We start from the raw sequence: 21,715 nt of genomic DNA, 5'->3' as shown, positions 1-21,715 counted from the left end.
GAAGGATGAGTTTTGTGCTTGTCCAGGAAAAATAAGGAAGGAAAAGGTCCAACTTATTGGGACCATCTCACAACAAGCCTGGTATGAAAGAAGCTTGAGGTACTCAGGTTTTGTTATCTTAGGGCCTCCTGCTGGCTAGGCTGGTGCTCAACCACTGAAGCCAGACTTTGTGCCCTGCCTTTTCTGATTATTTGGAGATGGGTTCTAATGAGGTTTTTTGTCTAGGATAGTCTCAAACCATCATCTTCCTGATCTCAGACCCCTGCATAGCTAGGAGAACAGGACTGAGCCATCAGTTCCTGCCTAATTTTATATTCTTGAATTTTCACTTTGTATGAATTTCTTTTTCATGAAATTCATAAGATGAAGAAATAATGTCATATCTTGCCTCTCTTGTCAGAAGACCCTACAATTTTCTGTGTTGGCTCCTACAGAGAAGCACTTATTTTTCACCCAAAGCAAGACTAACTTCAATTCTTCAGTTCCTGAATAAGAGTTTCAAGATGTTTTTTTACCATGCCAAAGTCTGCAGAAAGTCTTGGAACACCAAAACCCTGATGTGGAAATCTGTCAAACTTGCACTGTAATGCACTTCTTTGGAGATAGCATGCTCATTGTTCATTTGAGAAGAAGAATAAATGTGCTAATTGACACTCAATTTCCACTGTCATTCTTCCCATCCTCCTTTGCCTGTTTTGCCTACATCCTAGGAAACACTTGTTTCTATCTTCTCAGACCTATGCTTAATACTGGGATTAATAAATGAGGAAGCCCCCTCTTCACCAGGCATTGAGCTAGGTATTATATTTTCATTATCTTATTTGAACCATAGTGTTAAGTAATCTACCTCTGTGCTTTAAAAGTCTCAAGTCACACCAATTTGTAAAGAAAAAGATGAGGTATGTATTTATACACCATTTTGTGAAACTTTGATAGAGATTACTTTCTACTGTCTCCTCTCTCGTAGTCTCTAGAGAGCATTATCATCATAATTTAAAACTTAAATTTAAAACATGCAACTTTCGGGTATCCTTTAGGTCTTGGATCCAGTTTAAAGGAGGTACAGTTAAATGATGAAATTGTTCCACAACACTTAATGTGAACACTTCTGTCAATTTCTTGAAAAAAATAGAACATCTATATGATATATATACACATGTGTATATATGTGTGTATATATATATGTATACACACACACACACACATCTTCTGATCAATGCTTAAGGCAGACAATAAGCAAATGTTTGGGTTTGGGGATTGTTACAAGCTGATTCAAATAGATTTCAAAATAAAACTTACTGTTCAAAAACTGACATAACACTCTCCTGTATGGTTCCAATTATAGTTCCTGGGCCGGCTTCCAGCCCCCAGGATCACTAGGATGGGGGTTTCATTAGCAGTGAGTATGAGTTCCTCTCTCAGTGAATTGGAGTTGGGTAACGTGGAATTTCCAATATATGGGGTTGTAGTAAATGGTGATTCTTTATGTAAATCACAGTAGTCCCAGAAATGTCATACATGACGTAGTATACACAGCTTACGTTTAAATAATAGCTTTTTAAATTTATCTGGCTGGTTGGTTGACTGTCTTTTGAGACAGGATCTTACTATGTACTTCAAACTGGCTTCAAAATCTTGATCCTCCTACCTCTACCTCCCACATGCTAGGATTACAGGTATGTATCACCACATGTACCCTTCCATTACAAATGTTGTAGTTTCCAGCCATTTGCTATAATAAAAATTATGCAAGTATTTTAGAGGGCACTTTGCTATACCTGTCAAAATGGTAATTACATTCTTACTGGTAGTAGTTTTCTTGATATACTTGTTGAACTATATCAAGCCACAGGTTCAATGGAAGTATTACTGATAGTAGTAAAAAAAAACTAAACAATGTAAGTATCATTAGTAAGGAAATAGTTAAATATGTTTTTTCTGGATTATATATATATATATATAGAGAGAGAGAGAGAGAGAGAGAGACAGAGAGACAGAGAGAGACAGAGAGAGACAGACAGAGAGACAGAGACAGAGAGAGACAGAGAAAGATTAAATTAATACAAACACAAACTCTGAAAGCATATAACTTTTTTTTCCTTTAAGGATATACAAAAATATAAGTCACAAGATGACTTTGCAGACTAGAATTGGGATGGTAGATAAGCATATAGTTTTATCTTTTTTCATGACTTTTTTTTACTGTCAGAATTTCCGAAACTCATGCATGTATTCTGCCTTATTTTTAAATTTTAATTTGTTCTTCACAATTTTCATAATAACATAAGGCATATTGTTTTCCTTCTTTAGTTTTTATGTGCCACAAATTAACATAATCTGAATCTTTTGGAGCTCCATCGTGATGCCACAAGTAGAAAATTCTGCGTGTATGTGATGGGTCAGAAAGCAGGTGTACTGAGGATACTGTGTAACATTATCTTTAGGCTGTGTACATAAGGTGTGTGTGGGATCTAGATGGATTTTGTGTCTAGACTTGGATATCATCACCGAGAATCTCATTATGTATATGCAAATATTCATATGCAAATATTCTGAAATCTGAAATAATTTAGTTTCCAAGCATTTTGGATAAGGAATGGGCAATCTATAGTAAATGCTATTTTAGAGCACAATAAAACCAATAGAGTTTTTTTTGGCCAGTTTTAAAATCACTTGCTGTGCGCCAGTGACTCACACCTGTAAGCCTAGCTACCTAGAAGGCTGACCTCTGAGGATCCTGGTTCAAATTCAACCCAGGCAGGAGACTCTTATCTCCAATTATTCATAGAAAAAGCCAAAAGTGGCACTGTGGCTCAAGTGATAGAGTGCTAGCCTTGAACAGAAGGAACCCAGGGACCGTGCCCAGGCACAGAATTCAAGCCCTAGGACAGGCAAAAAGAAGAAAAACGCATTTCACACTCTTTGACCCTTTTAGTTCTAATGATCTCTGAAGTCTATGGTTATATTGTTTTGTCCAATCTAAGCACAACCTGAAAACTTTTTCAAGCTTATAATATTGTTTTACAGGGAAGCAATTACCCTGTTTCCTCTTTGTGCTTGGTATTTCCTATGTCTTGCCTATGGAGATAGGGAGAAACAGAGTCTAACATTTGGACATGTGATAAAAGGACAAGCATCCTGTCAGACTCCAGTGGCTCATACCTGTAATCCTAGCTACTCAGGAAGCTAGAATCTGAGGATCGTAGTTCTAAGCCAGTCTGGACAGAAAAGTCCACATGACTCTGTCTCTTGATGTTTTGAGGAAGGTAAAAATGGCAGAGTTCTACACAGTGTTCCAGAAATACAGCCTGACAACTTTTATTTTGTGAGTATAAAAGGCACAGAGGATTGGAAGTACTGGAATACATTCTGAGCTGAGTTTGAAAATCCAGGTCAAGTCCTATCTTGGCCAAGAATATGTAATATTGGAAGAATCTTTTCCCTCACTCCCTCAAAGAGATGGAGTAAACACTAATGATGGCAAGAAAACAGGTCAGGCATATTGATACGTATCACAACAGTGAACCTGGGCATCTAGCACACAAAACACTGTGTTCCTTCACCCAGCAACACAAAAGAACTACAAGAAAGACCACTCTTGAGCTAAAAGCTTCTCTTATAACCAACTGGTAGGGGTGATAAGCTATCTCTAACCTGTTTGGCATTCTAAACTCTGCCCTTGAATTAGTTAGTTAGAACTCAAGAAATCTCTGTGCTCCAGCTTCATAGCTTTGGGTCATATTGCTGGCACTGAAGGAGTTTACTTGTGTGGGGGCGGGAGGAGGGTGTTCACATGCGTGTGTGCAGCAGTCCTTGGGCTTGAACTCAGGGGCTGGATGGCTGTCCCTGAGATTTATTGCTCAAGGCTACTTAGTACTCTACCACTTGAGCTACAATTCCACTTCTGGTTTTGTGCTGATTAATTGGAGATAAGAGTCTCATGGATGTTCCTGCTTAGGATGGCCTCAAACATGATCCTCAGATCTCAGCCTCTTAAGAAGGTAGGACTATAGGTGCTTGGACATGTGTGTGTGTGTGTGTGTGTGTGTGTGTGTGTGTGTGTGTGTGTGTGTGTGTGTGTGTGTGTGTGTCCTGGAGCTATCTGTCATCAAGAACTACAATTTTTAAAAAGCAGCACTATGAAAAGTACACTATTAGACCCAGGATGGTTACACATGCCCATAATCTGAGCACTTGGGACATAGAGGCAGAAGGATCAGGAGTTCAAGACCAGGTTGGCTTTATAGCAAGATCCTGTGTCCAAAACAAAAACAAAAACAAAAAAAAAAAAAAAACCAACACCAAACCAGTAGACAGAAACAAATCATTAAAATTAAAATCAGAATTAAACAAATTAAAGTCCAAAAAATCAACAAAATAAAGAGTTGTTTCTTTGAAAAATTAACAAAATTGACAAACCCTTAGCAAATCCTATGAAAAAAAGAAAAGAACACACCCAAATAAACAAACTCAGAGATTAAGAAAGGAAACATCACCACAGAAGCAACCAAGATTCAGAACATTTTAAAGGAATACTTCTCAAACCTTTATGCTAATAAGTTTGAGAATCTGTAAGAAATAGACGAATTTCTAGCAAATATTGACATGTTTAAACTAAACCAAGATGATTTAAACGAACTAAACAGATCCATATCCAGCATTGAAATAAAAACAGCAATAAGAGACCTCCCACACAAGAAAAATCCAGGACCAGATGGATTTACAGCTGAATCCTACAAGGCCTTCAAAGCAGAGCTCACACCAATACTCCTCGGACTCTTCAATGAAATTGAAAGTGAAAATTCACTACCAAACTCCTTCTATGAAGCCATAATACTTTCATCCCAAAACCAGGCAGGGACTTATCAAAGAAAGAGAACTATAGACCATTTCTTTGATGAACATTAATGCAAGACTTCTCAACAAAATTTTGGCCAATTAAGCCTGACGCCAGTAGCTCATGGCTATAATCTTAGCTACTCAAGAGGCTGAGATCTGAGGATCATGGTTCAAAGCCAGCCCAGGCAGGAAAGACCGTGAGACTTTTATCTCCAATAAACCAGCATAAAACCAGAAGTGGTGTCATGGTTCAAGCCCCACAACCAACAACAACAAAAAAATCGACTTCAACAACTCGTCAAAAAAATCATACACCATGATCAAACAGGATTCATTCAGGGATGCAAAGCTGATTCAATATACACATATAAATTAATATAATTCTTCACATCAACAAGAGCAAGGATAAGAACCACATGGTTATCTCAATAGATACAGAAAAAACATTTGACAAAATCCAACACCCCTTTATGATGAGAGCTCTGGAAAAACAAGGAATCCATGGAACATTCCTCAATATAATATAGGCTGTGTAGGACAAATGTACAGCCAGCATTATACTTAATGGTGAAAAGCTAAAGCCATTTCTTCGAAATTCAGGAATGAGACAAGGAAGTCCACTCTCTCCACTTCTCTTCAATTTAGTATTAGAATGCCTACCTAGAGCAATAAGACAAGATGCAAACATAAAGGGGATCCAAATAGGGAAAGCTAAAGTAAAACTCTCCCTCTTTGCAGATGACATGATCTTGTATTTAAAGCACCCCATAGACCCCACTCCCAAGTTACTCAAGCTGATCTGAAATTTTGGCAAAGTAGCAGGGTATAAAATTAACCCTCAACTATCAATAGCTTTCTACATGCCAATAACGAGAAGAGCATGGCTGAAATCAGGAAAGCAACTCTTTTTGTAGTAGCTCTAGGAGTTAACTAAAGAAGTGAAGGACCTCTGTGATGGAAACTTTAAAAACATGAAAAAGGAAATTAAAGCAGAACTAAGGACATTATATACTTTTTGTTGTTGTTAGTCGTGGGGCTTGAACTCTGGGCTTGGCTGCTATTCCTAGCTCTTCAGCTCAAGGAGAGCTCTCTATCACTTGAGCCACAACACCACTTCCTTCCAATGAGATGTACAAGACAATTTAGGTGGGGGAGGGGGAATGTAGTTGTGGAGATGGGAGGGAAGGGATGGTCGGGAAAAACAAAGGAGGAGGGAACAATGCTTGATAAGAAATGTACTCATTATCTTGCTCATTTGATTGTAACCCCTCTGTACAGTACTTTCACAATAAAAAACTTACTTAAAAATAAAGCAGAACTAAGAAAGTGGAAATACCTTCCATGCTCCTGGATTGGGAGGATTAACATCGTGAAAAGGGCAATAGTGCCAAAGGCTATCTACAAATTCAATGTGATACCTATCAATATCCCAGCTTCATTCTTCAATGAAATAGAAGAAGTGATCTAAAAATTCATATGAAACAATAAAAGATCTCAAATAGCAAAAGCAATCCTTAGCAGAAAGAACAGTGCTGGAGGAATAGCAATATCAAATTTCAAACTCTACTACAAAGCCATAGTAATCAAAACAGCTTGGTACTGGCACCAGAACAGACCTCAGGACCAATGGATAGAACTGAAAACCCAGAAATGAACCAACAGACCTATAGCCACCTAATCTTTGATAAGGGAGCTAAAAAAAGAAAAAATAGAATGGAAGAAAAACTGCCTCTTCAGTAAATGGTGCTGTCAAAATTGGTTAATCACCTATAGAAAATTAAAGCTAGATCCTTATATATCACCCTGCACCAGAATCAACTCGAAGTTGATTGACCTCGAAGTCAAAACAGACACCCTGAAAACGTTACAGGAAGGAATAGGAGAGACTCTAGGTCTCCTTGGCACAGGCCGAAATTTTCTTAATAGAGACCCAGAAACACAACAAATCAAAGAAAGGTTGGACAAATGGGATTGTATGAAATTGCAGAGCTTCTTCATGGCAAAGGACATAGCTAGAAAAATCAATAGAAAGCCCACAGATTGGCAGAAGATCTTCACTAGCCATATAACAGACAAGGACCTCATATCTAGAATTTACTCAAAAAAATTAAATTCTCCAAAAACAAATCTTCAAAGAAACAACCGTCCCTTAAATAAGTGGACTAGTGACTTAAAGAGAGACTGCTCTGAAGAGTAAATAAGAAAAGCCAATAAACACATGAAGAAATGCTCAAGTTCTCTGGCCATAAAAGAAATACAAATCAAAACAACATTGAGATTCCGCCTCACCCCAGTTAGAGTGGCTATAATCAAGAACTCTAATAACAACAGATGCTGGAGGGGATGTGGCCAGAAGGGAACCCTACTACATTGTTGGTGGGAGTGTAAACTTGTTCAACCCTTGTGGAAAGGAGTATGGAGGTTCCTCAAAGACTCCACATAGAGCTCCTCTATGACCCAGCAATCCCACTTTTGGGCATTTACCCAAATGATCACAAACAAGGCCATACTAAAGCTACCAGCACAGCTATGTTTATTGCAGCATTATTCACCATAGGTAAGATATGGAACCAATCTGGATGCCCCTTAGTGGATGAATGGATCAAGAAAATGTGATATACATATATATATATATATATATTCATATATATATATACACATATATTATACATATATATATATGAATTCTGTGCTTCCATCAGAAAGAATGACATTGCTAGGAAATAGAAAAACTTGGAAAAAAATTAAATGAAGTGAAGTAAGCCAAGCCCAAAGAAACATAAGTCCCATGGTTTTCCTTATTTGCAATAACTAGTATATGTGTAGGACAAGCAGGAAACGTCACAAGCTATGTACATATGACCACATAAGATGATGCTAAGTGAAATGAACCCCAGGATAGGGACACAAGAGGTTTTATCTTTCTTGCTGATGTTTTAATGTAGTTACAATATATTATGTGATATTTTTGTTTCTTTTGTATGTTCTTCCCCCATGGTGTAACCCCTGTTTTCATTGTATTTGATGTCTGTGCCCTGCATCTTGTATATACACTTCTCTAATTTAGGGAAGGGAAGAGAAATACCAAAATGCTGCAATAAGGATACAGGCTGACCCATTGTAACAATGAGATGTACAAGACACTATGTTGCAAATGAACTTTACAACTTCAGGAGGTGGGATGGGAGGGAGGAGTTAGGGAAGTGGGGAGGAAATGTTTGGAAAAGGAAAAACAAAGGAGGGGGGAACAATGCTCCATCAAAGATATACTCATTACCTTACTCATGTAACTGTAACCCCTCTGTACAGTATCTTTACAATAAAAATACATATTAAATAAAACAACAACAAACAAAAAACATCATTTTTTGGTTTTCCATGTTTCTGATTTAAAATATCCCAAGTATTGATTTTTCTTAGAATTCACACTAGAAAAAAATAATCTGTCTTATACCAGTTAAGATTTTTTTCAGTTTATGTGATAAGAAGTTGGTGTGTACCTTGTACAGTCTTATTTACCCTGTCTGAGCCAATTTCCTCATCTTTATATTAGAAAAGTAATATCATGTTAATTTTTTGACTTTCAAGCATGTCTGCTTCAAGTCATTTCACCCAGCCTCTAGTCTCCTATATCCATCTGTCTGCACAGCATCTCTACGGACTCATTCTTTCAGCAGACATCTACTAAATATCCAATGTGTGTCTAGCACTTCTCTAAGCACAGGAGATGTAGCAGTAATCAGAAAAAGCCAACTTTCTGTCCTGTTGAAATTGTCAGTGCAGAGAAAGTCTAAGTTAGTAAACACAATTACCAAGTAAAGTAGGTGTTGAGTTTGTCTGTGCTAAGTGCTAAGTGGGGAAGGCCCCAAGGAGAAAGGAAAGGGAATTGACTACTATAGTGCAAAGGACATAGAGGAGAAGAATGAAATTTCACTGAGGGTGAGCACAGAAGGTCTCACAATAGTAAAACCAGCAAAAGTACACCCAGTGCAAAAAGTTATTGCCAATAGGAATAACAAATGCAAAAAGACATGGCCACACCTTCATGGCAGAGATCTCTACCTTCTCTGCCCTGGCATAAAAAGGCCTAATTTTCTCTCTCATCTAATCTATTTTACCTTTCACATAAAATTAAGATCCTAAAAAAAAACTAGGCCTCGTGTGTGTGTGTGTGTGTGTGTGTGTGTGTGTGTGTGTGTGTGTGTGTGTGTGTGTGTGTGTGTGTGTGTGTGTGTGTGTGTTGGTTCTCACTCTCTTATACTCTCTCCCTTCCATCTCTCTCTCCTCTCTCTCTGCTCTCTTTCCCTCTCTCTCCTCTCAGTCCCTTCTCCCCTTCTCCTCTCTACTCTTATCTCCCTCTCTCCTCCCTCTCCCTCTTTCTCTCCTCGCTCTCCTCTCTTCTCAGTGCTACTAGGGTTTGAACTTAGAGCTTCACACTTGCTAGGCAGGCAGTCTGCCTTTTGAGCCAGACTCAGCCCTTTTTGTTCTAGTTATTTTTCAGATAGAGGGATTTATTTGCTTTTTGCCCCAAGTATGTGTCTAAACCTGAATTCTGTTTTGTGCGTCCTGTTTTAGCTAGAATGGCAGGCATGTATTACCCAGCTTTCACTGTTAATATGGGAAGTTGTGAAGTTTTCTTTGCCCAGGCTAATCTGGAACCATCATTTTTTGAGTCTTAGCTTCCTGTGTAACTGGGATAATAGGGATAAGACACTACTTCCAGCTGCTGATTGAGAGGAGGTTTCACAGACTTTTCACCTGTGCTATCCTCAAACCGTGATCCTCCTTCTTTCAGTTTCCCAAGTTGGTAGGATTACAGACATGGGTCGCCATACTGGCTCCTTCAATTCTTAATATATGTATTGACAATCTTCTCTGACAAAATTGGACTCACATGAGACTGAAAGTTCCGTTTCTTTCATTATTTGGTTCCCATTGGTTAGCACATAGATAGAATGTGTCTTTGTGGGATTTTCTACCTCATCTTAGATGTCATTTAGCTTAACTATACATCATACATTCCATATTTAGTAGTCAATATATTTCTTTGAAAAGCTAATGCAAAGTAATCCTCAAACACTTGACACTGATCTGGAGGCATGGCTCAGCAGCATACCATCTGCCATGTGTCGAAACTCCAGTGCAGCCAAAAGAAAATAGTAATGATAATTGAAATGAAATGAAATTACTTTCTACTATATACTAATTTATTGAGGTTTGTTTTATGATCAAATATTTATTATGTCATGGAGAATTATGCCATACACACTTTAGAAAAGGTATGTTATTGGCTAGAGTGATGTATATATTATTTTTAATTGGCCATATAATGTGGTTGAAGCCCTCTGTGTCTATTTTCTGTCTAGATGTTCTTTGTAATACTGAAAATAAGGAGTTGAAGTGTCTCACTTTCTCTCATAGAACTCTTTCCTTCTTCAGTACTGCTTTCTTCATATATTTTGGAATCTAATATTTGATGCATATGTTTATAGTTATTATATATTCTAAGTAAATTGATTCTTTTATTTACACATATCATTATTCTTTGTCTCCTATAAAAGTTATTGACTTGAAGTCTTTTTTGACTTGTATGAGTATAAGCTACCCTACTGTTGTTGAGTTGCTGCTTACATAGAATATTTTTTTCCGACTTTTTCCACTTCAACTTATATAGCCTTTGGATTGTAAAGTGAGTTTCTTATTATCAGCATATAATTGGACCGTGATTTGTTACACCTTCTGCCAGTCCCTGCCTTTAAAATGGAGAGTTTGACCCATTTACATACGAAGAGAACCTTAACCTCTTTGCTGTCTGTTTTCTGTAAGTCTTATGTACCTTTTGGCTCCTTATTTCCTTCCATACTACATGTGTCTGTGGATTGTTGCTGCTGTCTGGGGGTGGGAATTTGCTCCTACCTTATTCCCCCTTATACTTCCCCAGGTTATTATCATTCTTTTTTTTGGGGGGGGGGAGTCCGGTCATGGGGCCTGAACTCTGGGCCTGGACGCTGTCCCTCAGCTCTTCAGCTCAAGGCTAGCACACACTACCACTTGAGCCACAACGCCACTTCCAGCTTTTTCTTTTCTGTTTATGTGGTGCTGAGGAATTGAACCCAGGGCCTCAAGCATGCAAGGCAAGTGCTCTACCTCTGAGCCACCTTCCCAGCCTTCCAGGTTATTACCTTGGTGGTTTGTTGATGAAGTTTCCCCTCTCATTTCCTTTGGTGATTATTTGTCTAGATATTTTCTTGTGGTTACTATGGAGATTTCATTTACACTCCTAAATTTATGATAATCTACTTGGATTCAATACTAACTTAAAAACATGTAGAAAAGAACTCTGTCTTTCCCTCCCTTTGTGTTTTTGTTCTCACAAATTACATTTATGCACTGTATGCCCATAAATGTAGGTTTAAAATTATTGTTCTCTGCTTTTGTATTTTAAATAATGTAAGAAATAAAAAGAGAAATTTTAAACCTAGAACACAAAAGAACTGGCTTTTATATGTATTCATATGCTGACTTTTCCTGGCATTTTGTGTTTCTTTGCCATAGTTTTGAGTTACTATCTAATGTACTTTTGTTTTCTTTGCTTTCAGGTACAGAATTTCTACTGATAATAAACCTTTTCAGCATTTATCTAGGAATTGCTAAATTTCTTCTTCATTTTTGTAAGATAGTTTTTGACAGAAACAAAGTTCTTCGTAGATGTTTTTCTTTATTCTCTTTCAGCACTTTAAAAATGTCATCCAATTCCTTTTTGGTCCTTGTGGTTTATGATGAGAAATCTGTTCATCTTACTGAGCATCTCTTGCATTTGATGAGATGCTTCTCTCTTGCTGCTTTCAGAATTCACTCCATTCTTTTGCTTTCAGTAATCTCTTCTCTTTCTTCGTGAAGATCTCTTTTCCTTGATCCTTCTTGAAATTTGTTGTCCTTTACCACATATTGACCCATTGTTCCTTCAAATAGTTTTCCTTTCCCCTTCTCTTTTCTCCCTGGAATTCCCATTTGCTGTGGTCTATTAGGACCTGTTTATTTTTCTTCATCCTATTGTCTTCTCCTCAGAGTCTATTATTTTAACTGAACTATTTCCATATTGATTGAATTTTTTTGCTTATTCGCATCTAATATTAGAATTCTCTACTGAGAGGCTTAGCCTCCCAGTGTGTTTGTCATCCAAGCTACTCAAGAGGCAGATAGGAAGAGGTCACAGTTCAAATATAGCTCAGAGAAAATAGTTAGCAAGATCCCTTCTCAATAAATAAGCCTAGAAGGGTGCTGTATGTCTGTAATCTCAGGGAGACCAGGGTAGGAGGATTGAGATTCAAGACCACCCCTGGGCAAAACCAGAAGACACTATTTGAAAAAACAAAAAACAACATTGAAAAAAAAGGCATGGCTCAAATGGTAAAGCGCCAGCCTACCAAATGTGAATCCCTGAATTCAACCCCTGATTTAAAAAAAAAAAAACCTATTAGTGAGTATTTAAATTTGTTTTTAAGCTTTTTGCCCCAAGAATTTCTATAGTTCCTATTATAATCTCCATCTGATTGTTGATTTTTATCTTAATGTAATACTTCCCTGGTGTGTTTAAGTGCTGTGTATGTGATTCCCTTTACGTCTATGAGCAAATGTAAAACAGTTGTTTTGAAGTCTTTCTATAGTAAATCCAATGTCTGTGGTCCTCAAGTACAATAGCTGTTCATTTATTCTATGAGTGGGCCAGTTTCTTTTTTGCATGCATTATAATTTTGTATAAAACATAAATTTCAAATATTTTTTGTGGAAAATTGGGCTTGTTCTCTTTGCACTAGAACATATAAAGCAGCATAGTGGTGTCCTTATCTATTGATTCATCATTTATTTGGTTGCTATAAGCCTTTGTTTTCTAGAATTCCAACAAAGCAAATTCTGAAAATTTTTTGCATATAACTCCTTTGTTTCCTTGGGGAGTACAATCTTAAAGATACCTACTCTGACATTTTTGTAGTTATCAGTTTCCTGGCACTAAAATGTGTTAGTAAACTGTAAATTAACTTGTCTTGGGTTATTTGCTTTTTTCTTTTAGTGCTGCATATCAAATCCAGGGCCTCATGTATCCTACACAAGCACTCTACGACTGAGTTACACCCCTGGCTTAAAATTTTAAGTTTTATAGCAGTGTTTATTTATCAAAACATTCTCCCTTAAACTGTAAAGTCTTTTCCAGTTTTAGAATTTGTAACTGAAGTTGGATTCCAGGTATATTACCACTGTAAGCTTACAAGGAATGCTTTACAAAGTACTTCACATCTTTATAAAGCTCTACAAAGAGGAAATAGTAAATCTTACTAGGTAATTTGGGTAGGAAGAAAATGTCTCCATAGAAAAATGCATACTCTTTACAAGTGACCTAATTGTTGAATGAAGTAAATTATTGGGAAATCAAGATTGACCTAGAAGGTGGGCACTCTTTTCCATCTTTGCTGCCATCTTCCATTTTCTATAATCCTTAGCTGAAGTCAAGTTCATTCAGTTCTCCATTCCAGGTGATATGAGGGACCAGGATCCAGCAGAGCACATAAGATGTTCTCTTTAAGTAGTTTTTAGATGAACTTCAAGTTAGCATTGAACCTTGCTTTTGTAGTACCCAGAGGCAGAAGATGTACTTTTCAGTGCTAGGAAAAGCAGAGATCTTCACCCAGCAGATGGGTTCCAGAAACTAGTGCTAGAGTATAGCACCTCCATTTATCCAGGGCCAGGTTTGATGATGGAAACTGGAGTCAGTGCTTCTTCTATGTAACAGTGTTCACTTTGAGTTGAGATCCAGTGGCTCATCCCTGTTACTCTTGCTACTCAGGAGGCTGAAATCAGAGGGTCACAGTTCAAAGCCAGCCAGGGCAAGAAGGACAATAAGACTTTTATCTCCAGTTAACTACCAAAAGGCCAAGAACTGGAGCTGTGGCTCAAGTGGTAGGGCACTAGCTAGCTTTGAGAGAAAAAAAAAAAAAAAAAAAGCTGTGGGATAGCACCCAAACCCTGAATTCAAACCTGAATTAAAGCCATAGGACTAGCACAGAAAAAGAGGAGAAGGGTGGGGGGAAGGGAGGGAGGGAAGGAGGGAAAGAAAGAGAGAGAAAGAGAGAAAGCATTCAATTTACAAAAATTAGTTACATAAGAATTAATATACTCCTATGCTTAGAGGCAAAATAGTTCTGGTCAGCAATATGTTGGAGGACAGCATTAAGCAATAATGCCTAATTTTCCTGACTATTTGAATATCAGATAAGGTCATGTATGGCTAGGCATTGGTGGCTCACTCCTGTAATCCTAGCTACTCAGAAGGCTGAGATCAGAGGATAATGATTTGAAGTCCGTGACACTCTCAGCTCCAGTTAACTCCAGAAAACCAAAAGTGGCACTGTGGTTCAGTGGTAGAGTACTAGCCTTGAGCAAAATAAGTGCAGGGACAGGGACCAAGGCTTGAATTCAAGCCCTAGGACTGGCATGAGATAAATAAATGAATAAATAAATAAATGAATAAATAAATCCATATATGTGAAGCCTTTTACCTAGAAGACTGGCACAATACAGATTCCCAAAAATGTAGATTCTTCTTTATATATTTCTTTTTTTTTTTTTTGGTCGGCCGCGGGGCTTGAACTCTGGGCCTGGGCGCTGTCCCTCAGCTCTTCAGTTCAAGGCAAGCACTCTACCACTTGAGCTACAGCGCCACTTCCGGTTTTCTGGTGGTCTATTGGAAATAGGAGTCTCATGGTCTCTCCTGCCCAGGCTGGCTTTTGAACCGTGATCCTCAGATCTCAGCCTCCTGAGTAGCTAGGATTACAGGCGTGAGCTACCAGCGCCCGGCTTCCTCTTTATATATTTCTGAAAAACAAGTGTGAGTTTCTGCAAGTTTGAGCAGACATAGAATGAGTGAAAAGTGAGGGATGGTCAGGAGTTGGTGTTAGGGAGTAGACAGGTGATTTGTTACAGACTTAGGCTATGGAACTTGGGAATCTGATTGAAAAATAGTTACCTTCTTCTTCTCTGTTGTATTAACAAGCTAATCTGTCAGATAGTAAGAATGTGGATATAGACCAATGTAGACATTGGTCTTGGTTCCCAAGGTAGAAGTGCATTTCCTGATGGTAGATGGAGACAATGAATGTAGCAACCTTAAGTAACTAGGCCCTTCTTGCCTGTACCTAGCATCTACCATAAAAGGACCCCAGCACTGGTTTCGAAAGCATGAGGATAATTCTACCCCTTAGAAGGAAGGAAAGCTCCTTTTTTTTTTTCATTACAATTGAAAAACCAAGTAGAAGAGGAAAAATCTACTATATAGAACAGAGTTCTTGAGCCAGTATATGATATGAAAATAATCTTAGATTTTTAAATTATAATATGATAGGCTTCCTCTCACATTCTCTTTACTAACTCTCTCAAACTCCTTAAGTGACATCCTTCCCTCCCTCCCTTCTCTTCCCCCTCCCTTACCCTGCCCTATCCATCCTAAGAAGTTCTTCCTGTTTCTCACCCAGAGAGCTCTGAACATCTACAATAACTACTCTACGATTAACTAAAATTCTGTACAACATATTTTCTTCACCATGTTCTCTACCATAGGGAACTCAAGGACTAGAAAGGCTCATTAAAGTGTACAGGATGACCCATTATAACTACAAGATGTATAAGACACTATGTTGAAATGAACATTACAGCTTTGGTGGACTGGGGGGGGGGGAGGGATGGTAGGGGAAAAACAAAGGAGGGGTAACAATGCTCCATACGAAATGGACTATAACAGTGCTCCATACGAAATGGACTCATTACCTTACTCATGTAACAGTAACCACTCTGTACAGCATCTTTACAATAAAAATACATATTAAAAAAGTATACAGATAACCCAGAGCTTATTTTGCTGTATAAAAAGTTTGTTTTAATAACAGAAATTGTAAACATGTAAACATAGTAAGCGTCTATGATCTCCTACTCAATACTAATAACCCTTGGCATTTATATAGTATTTTTTTGTAGTTCCCAAGGCACTTATATCATATTCCTAATTCCTCTGAGGTTAATGAAATCTTGTTCATTTTATAGAAGAGAGATAGGCTCAGAGAGGTTAAGTAAGAAACTTCCCCAGGACTTGAGAGCCTAGTAATTGGCAAAATGAGAGCTCTATTCAAGTCTTCATTTTCTTTCTATACCACAGCCATATTTCCTAGGGATAGTCTTGTTCAGCATGCATATAAATATTTATGAACATTATGTCACTGCTCTGAATGAGTATTTATTATTATTTTGACTGTTTTATGATCATGAGTTGCTGTAGCAAAGTGGACATTTGCAAAAGTTCAATGTACAGCGTTTTTATATTCCCTCCACTTTGAAATTTTCACCCTGTGCTAGCAACAACATTGTTATGTAACAACAAATAGAACATTTCCCTACTTGTCATCTAATAAAACTGTTTTGGATTATTTGTTCTTTTCACATACTTAAACACACCTTAGACTCCATGTTACAGATATTCCTTTCTACTGACTATAAAGTCCCAGTGCAGTTTCTTATTTGAATGTTTTCTCATTTGACACCTAATAATAAAAAAAGTCATTGGCACAATAATAGAGTTTCATCTTTCTTCATGTTTAAAAGCGTTTAGAAATTATTGTAGTTCTTACACAAAAATTGCAGTAGAATTAAATAGGCATTTCCCTAGAGAGGTGAAGATTGAAATTTGAAAGTAAATCACTACTAACTTTCAGCCAACAACAAGAAAATAAAAAATCATGGAGATGATATTTTTTTCATTCTTTTTTTTTAATGCAACACTAAAACCAGGGAGTGTCCTATAAAACAGGCCCAAAGCACGTTTTGTACCTAAGCTAAAAATTACTTTTGTGGCCTTTGACATATCAAGGGACTTTGCTATTATAAAGCAAGCATAATAAGAAATGTGTTCAACCTTTTAGAAATTTAAACAGAAGAAACTGCCTTTGTCTATGCAAGGACTCGGGTCCATTCACTCTCTTCTTTCACATGCAATTTCCAAAATCACTGCACAGATTGTCCAAAACACATTTGTACTAATTGTTCTGTTTATGAAACTTGAGTTACCATTCCCCAAAGCATGAAATACTAAAAGAAATACTTTTTCTTTTATCCAAAGCCTAAGAGAATCAGTAAAAATATAATGTAACAGTTGGTAAGGAAGGAACAACTTATCAGAGGAAAAGAGCCATGGAGAAACAATTGTTCTATCCAGGTCTTTCTATGTATTAATGGTCATCAGATCAAAAGTATGGGGGGGCGTGGCTGGGAAGGTGGTTCAGTGGTCCAGTGCTTGCCTTGCATGCATGAGGCCCTGGGTTCAATTCCTCACTACCACACAAGCAGAAAAAGCTGGAAGTGGCACTGTGGCTCAAGTGGTAGAGCACTATCCTTCAGCTGAAGAGCTGAGGACAGGGCCCAGGCCGAGAGTTCAGGCCCCACGACTGACAAAAAAAAAAAAAAAGGTATGGAGGGAAAAGGGAGATTTTTTTCAAAAAGTTGCATGAAGGTGTTTTTGTATTATCTCCATCAATGCTTTTAAAAATTAAGTCTGCAAACTGATGCCAATAGACAAGACAATAAATATAGACTTTGAGAGAGTTCATTTAAGAAACTTACAGTGATATGACAACAATAAAGCATCCAAGTGTATGACTTTTGAATGCTATAACAGTATAGCTCAGGTCTGTGATGGATTAGAAAAAAGAAAACAAACCAGCTCCCTTATCACAAATGGCATTGGAAGCTCTGCTATCACTCAAGGGCTGCAAACTTTTTCTGGAAAGGGTCATATTGTAAATATTTTAAGTCCTACAGATCATACTCAAAACTTCCAACTGCCCGACTCTTATACCAAAGCACCAGAGATATTATATATAAACAAATAGATGTGGCTGTTTTCCATTGACATTTGAATTTCATCTAATTTTTTACAGGTTACAGAAATACTACTATTATTTTGATTTCCCCCCTCCCAACCATCTAAAAATGTGAAATGCATTCTCAGTTCCTGCAGGCTATACAAAAACAGGCAGTGGGCCTGATTTGGCCCTCAGGCAGGGTCTGCTGACCCAGCTAGAACTGCAGCCCAGCCATCCAAGAACAGATGCTGTTCTGCGTCCCCTCTGTCTCTGGGATTTTAATTGCCACTTTCACTGTGCAGTTGGAGTTATTATTCAAGATTACCTTAGAGCACTCATAATGCTTAGAACATTATGTTTAATAAAGTCCAGAAGGAAAAATGTTCCAAGTATCACTGTGGGAATACATTTTAGGATGCACTGTGACCTGCTGGTTTACATGAAATTTGCAGAAAGGAAAGGAAAGGAAAGGAAAGGAAAGGAAAGGAAAGGAAAGGAAAGGAAAGGAAAGGAAAGGAAAGGAAAGGAAGAAAGAAAGAAAGAAAGAAAGAAAGAAAGAAAGAAAGAAAGAAAGAAAGAAAGAAAGAAAGAAAGAAAGAAAGAAAGGAAGAAAGAAAGAAAGGAAAGAAAGAAAGGAAAGAAAGGAAGGAAGGAAGGAAGGAAGGAAGGAAGGAAGGAAGGAAGGAGAAAGAAACAAGAAAGAAAGACAGAAAGAAAGACAGAAAGAAAGAAAAGAAATCATTGAAGAAAACTGGGACAAATCTCTTTATCAGGTGTAGAAGCATAACAGTGAACTATTTTAGTTTGCTACCCACAATGATAGAGCATGCATGGAAATTCTGCTTCATAATTACCTCAAAATGGAGACATGATCTGTTTTGATGGTAAGTAAGTGACAGGAAGAGGTGAGTAGATTGTGGCGTTTAAGCCAACAAAATAGAAAACTGGTCAGATTCCTCCTCTGTGTCAGACCCTTCTGTTGACTCTCATCACTGCCAAAGCAAACCAACCATCAGGACACCATCTTGTTACTGTCTGGAGAAATGTCCATTTGAGGAACACACTGTCTTGATTGAAAACCACCTTCTCTTATGACTTAGTTGATCTTTCACATAATATTATAGTACTGCGGTTTGTGTATTTAACTTTTTTCACATGAATGTCAACCCTTTTCTCTGCCACCCTTAATTAATAAGTATCTACCTGTGAAGGAAGCATGTCACTCTCCTAGTGCATTACCACAGTGAAGGTACTTAGCTTCTCTCCTATTTGTTAGCCTTTAGTCTAACCAAGGTTAGGTTTTTCTTTTTGTTTTCACTCTTCACAAATGCCGCATCACTCTTTTGGAAAAGAATATACCTGGAGTATTGCAAACTTGAGGAAACCTTTTATCACGTTGATAAAGTTCAGGGTTTTGAACTACAGTTATCTGATAGAATCTTCTGTCAGAATCTGTGTTCCCTTTTTGTTCTGTTTCAAAATACAAGAGGTTAACTTTTGTACACATGCCATGGCATTTTTGGACTAAGTCAAGCCCTCCAGAAAAGTGAAGACGATGAAACAAACCAGTGTTCAAGAAGACATATTTTTGGAATACAAGCAAGCCCATTAAGGCAGTATTTTGTGTAGAGGTTGTTTGATCTTACACATGCTGTCTTCCATGACAGTGTTTTAAACTGACAAACTACACCTCCTAAATGAGAACAAACTGCAAATGTTGGTCTCTTGATTCTATTATAAATCCATTTTCAAACACAGCAACTTCTTAAGTAGGCCATTTCCTAATTTTCACTTGAAAATCAAACCCAGCTATCATACGTGCTTTTTTCATTGTTTGTATTTAATTATGAACTGGGTTATTCTCTATTATTTTAATGTATCTGTGAAGAAAATAACTTTTCCTCTAAATCTCAGATATTGAGCAGAGTACCAATTACATAGCTAGTCCATGAAAAATGTGATGTGGAAGTAACTGACTTTGGTTGCAACTTCAGAATCCTGTAAAGAATGCTATATCCAATGAGAATTAAATTATTTAAATGACTGTTGTCTTGCAGATATTGAGGTTTATTCATCAAGCTAATGTTTAGTAAGCCATGTGGCAGTCATGATGTAATTTTTAGTTTATTTAGAAGGATTTTTCTTAAGTGAATAAAATCATTTTTTTTAGCTATTAGTTCCTGGTGATTGAGCTAAAGACCTCCCTCTACCACTTGAGAGAGGCCCCCAGCCCTGACATTTCTAAATATTAATAAAATCCTTAAAACTTAAAGACAAACTCTTCAACACAGCAAAGATATTTGAATGTGAGTGTGTGTGTGTGTGTGTGTGTGTGTGTGTGTGTGTTCTATTGGAAAGATCCTTGAGTGCCAAGCTATGTACTTTTATGTTCCAAATAGTGAGTTTCATTACAGCCCGTAGGGCAGTACTTCGCAGTGACTTGATTCTCATCAATGTGAAGAAATAATGAATAGGCATGGTCTAAATGACCTACTCTGTGCTTCTAGAAATGTATTTTAGCAACTGTAATACCCTTAGCTAATGAAAAAAAAGTTAGATATATAAAAGGAGATGAACTCTCTTAATTGTCTTAATAAAAATATGTCCATTTGGAAGTAATAACTTCACTATTTTAATAACTACAGCTGGTTTGGAAATCTATTAGATAAAGCCTCCAACAGCATAAACTAATAGTTTTGTATTACCAGATTGCTTCCAGATTTCTCTTTTCATACTCACTGAATAATAGTCATATATAGGACCAAATTTCTAATGCTTCTTTCCAGGAGAGCCCCTCTTATGCAAATATCAGATCTATAAATCTATGAAATAAGCATCCAGGCAAATGTTAGAAAACCAATCAGCTTGTTTTTTTTACATTTTGTTTATGAGGGAGTCTTACATAAAGGCCAAAGAATCATGAAGCCTTACAGTTACATAAATGATTATTGAAATTAGGTAGAGAAAGTTCTAGCTCTTCTCAGATACTTAAATTCCTTCCTCACTATCTGGCTATTGTTCTGTCTACTGTATCTCTGTATCATTAGCTCTGCATTCAGAGTCTTTATTTCGCTCCCAAAGTTTTAGACAAAGAACTAATTATTTTACCTGTGCTCATTATGTTTCTTTTTTTTCTAAAGTGTTTGTTCCATGATAGTATTGTTTCATTTATTTTTGTTCTCCTTTAATCTCCTTTTTATCTTTTGCTTTTAACTTATCTCATTAACTGGCATTTTAATCTATATATTTTTAATACTGTAGTATAAAGCCCTCCAGGACACATTTTGGAGAGATATGGAAGGGATTTTTGGTCTCCTTCCTACCACTCCCTTTCTCTTTCTCTTCCTTTTAATTTCTTTAGTTAGTAGCCCAGCTTAATTTCTAATCATTCTTTTTGTTAGACTTAGGCTTAAAGTGAACAATCAGGAGTTTCTCTTTGCTGTATTGTGTTGGTGAGTTGTCTTTTTCTCTTTGTCTTTCACTTCACCTCTGAGTAAACCTTTGTCTTGTCCTAGAACTTTGCTTAGTGTGGGGAGTTGGCCTGAGGACCTAGAGCTGGAGAAGAAATAGAGCTAATTGAGTGAGCTGCATGCAATTTACTGTAGGTTGTGGACTTTGTTCTACTTTACGAGTTGTGTTAATTACTCAGATCAGGATTGTGCTAATCTACATATTCACAGGTGTATACTTTAGAGGAGTACCAATATGGAATTTCTCCATTCTGGCTTTGGATTATTCTCTTCAAGGTAATAGCAAGTCTATCCATCCATCCATCCATCCATCTCTCTACTCTCCCAAGAAAGTCAAGTCCTGCCTTCCCCCAACTTGTGAGTATTTTCCAAGTGAATGAAGAAAGAAGGGACCTGTGTGATTTGATCATTCATGGTTTTCTCAATCCAGAGAGGAAAGGGAACTTTACCCTTCATTCCCTTCCTTTTCACATCCTCAAGTATACACGTGCACACTTGCACACA

The 21,715-nt window shown here is 37.4% G+C and overlaps 1 protein-coding gene across 4 annotated transcripts in view; it reads left to right on the top strand.

The window, feature by feature from the left end:
- Positions 1–21,715, top strand: part of Arl15 (ARF like GTPase 15) — a 379,440-nt gene that overhangs the window by 304,387 nt on the left and 53,338 nt on the right. The window contains exon 5 of one of the 4 annotated variants that reach the window (XM_070041165.1): positions 401–5,967. The exons of the other annotated variants lie outside the window; for them this stretch is intronic. Coding sequence (XP_069897266.1) covers positions 401–493 — 93 coding nt within the window. The 3' untranslated portion in view covers positions 494–5,967. Of the gene's footprint in view, positions 1–400; positions 5,968–21,715 lie in introns of those variants that run through there. 4 annotated transcript variants of the gene reach the window in all.

This window comes from Dipodomys merriami, unplaced genomic scaffold (assembly GCF_024711535.1).
Source record: "Dipodomys merriami isolate MVZ:Mamm:240054 unplaced genomic scaffold, mDipMer1.0.p SCAF_30, whole genome shotgun sequence".
Lineage (NCBI taxonomy): Eukaryota > Metazoa > Chordata > Mammalia > Rodentia > Heteromyidae > Dipodomys > Dipodomys merriami.
The sequence above is the reverse complement of the archived record's forward strand: the minus strand, read 5'-3'. Positions and strand labels throughout refer to the sequence as shown.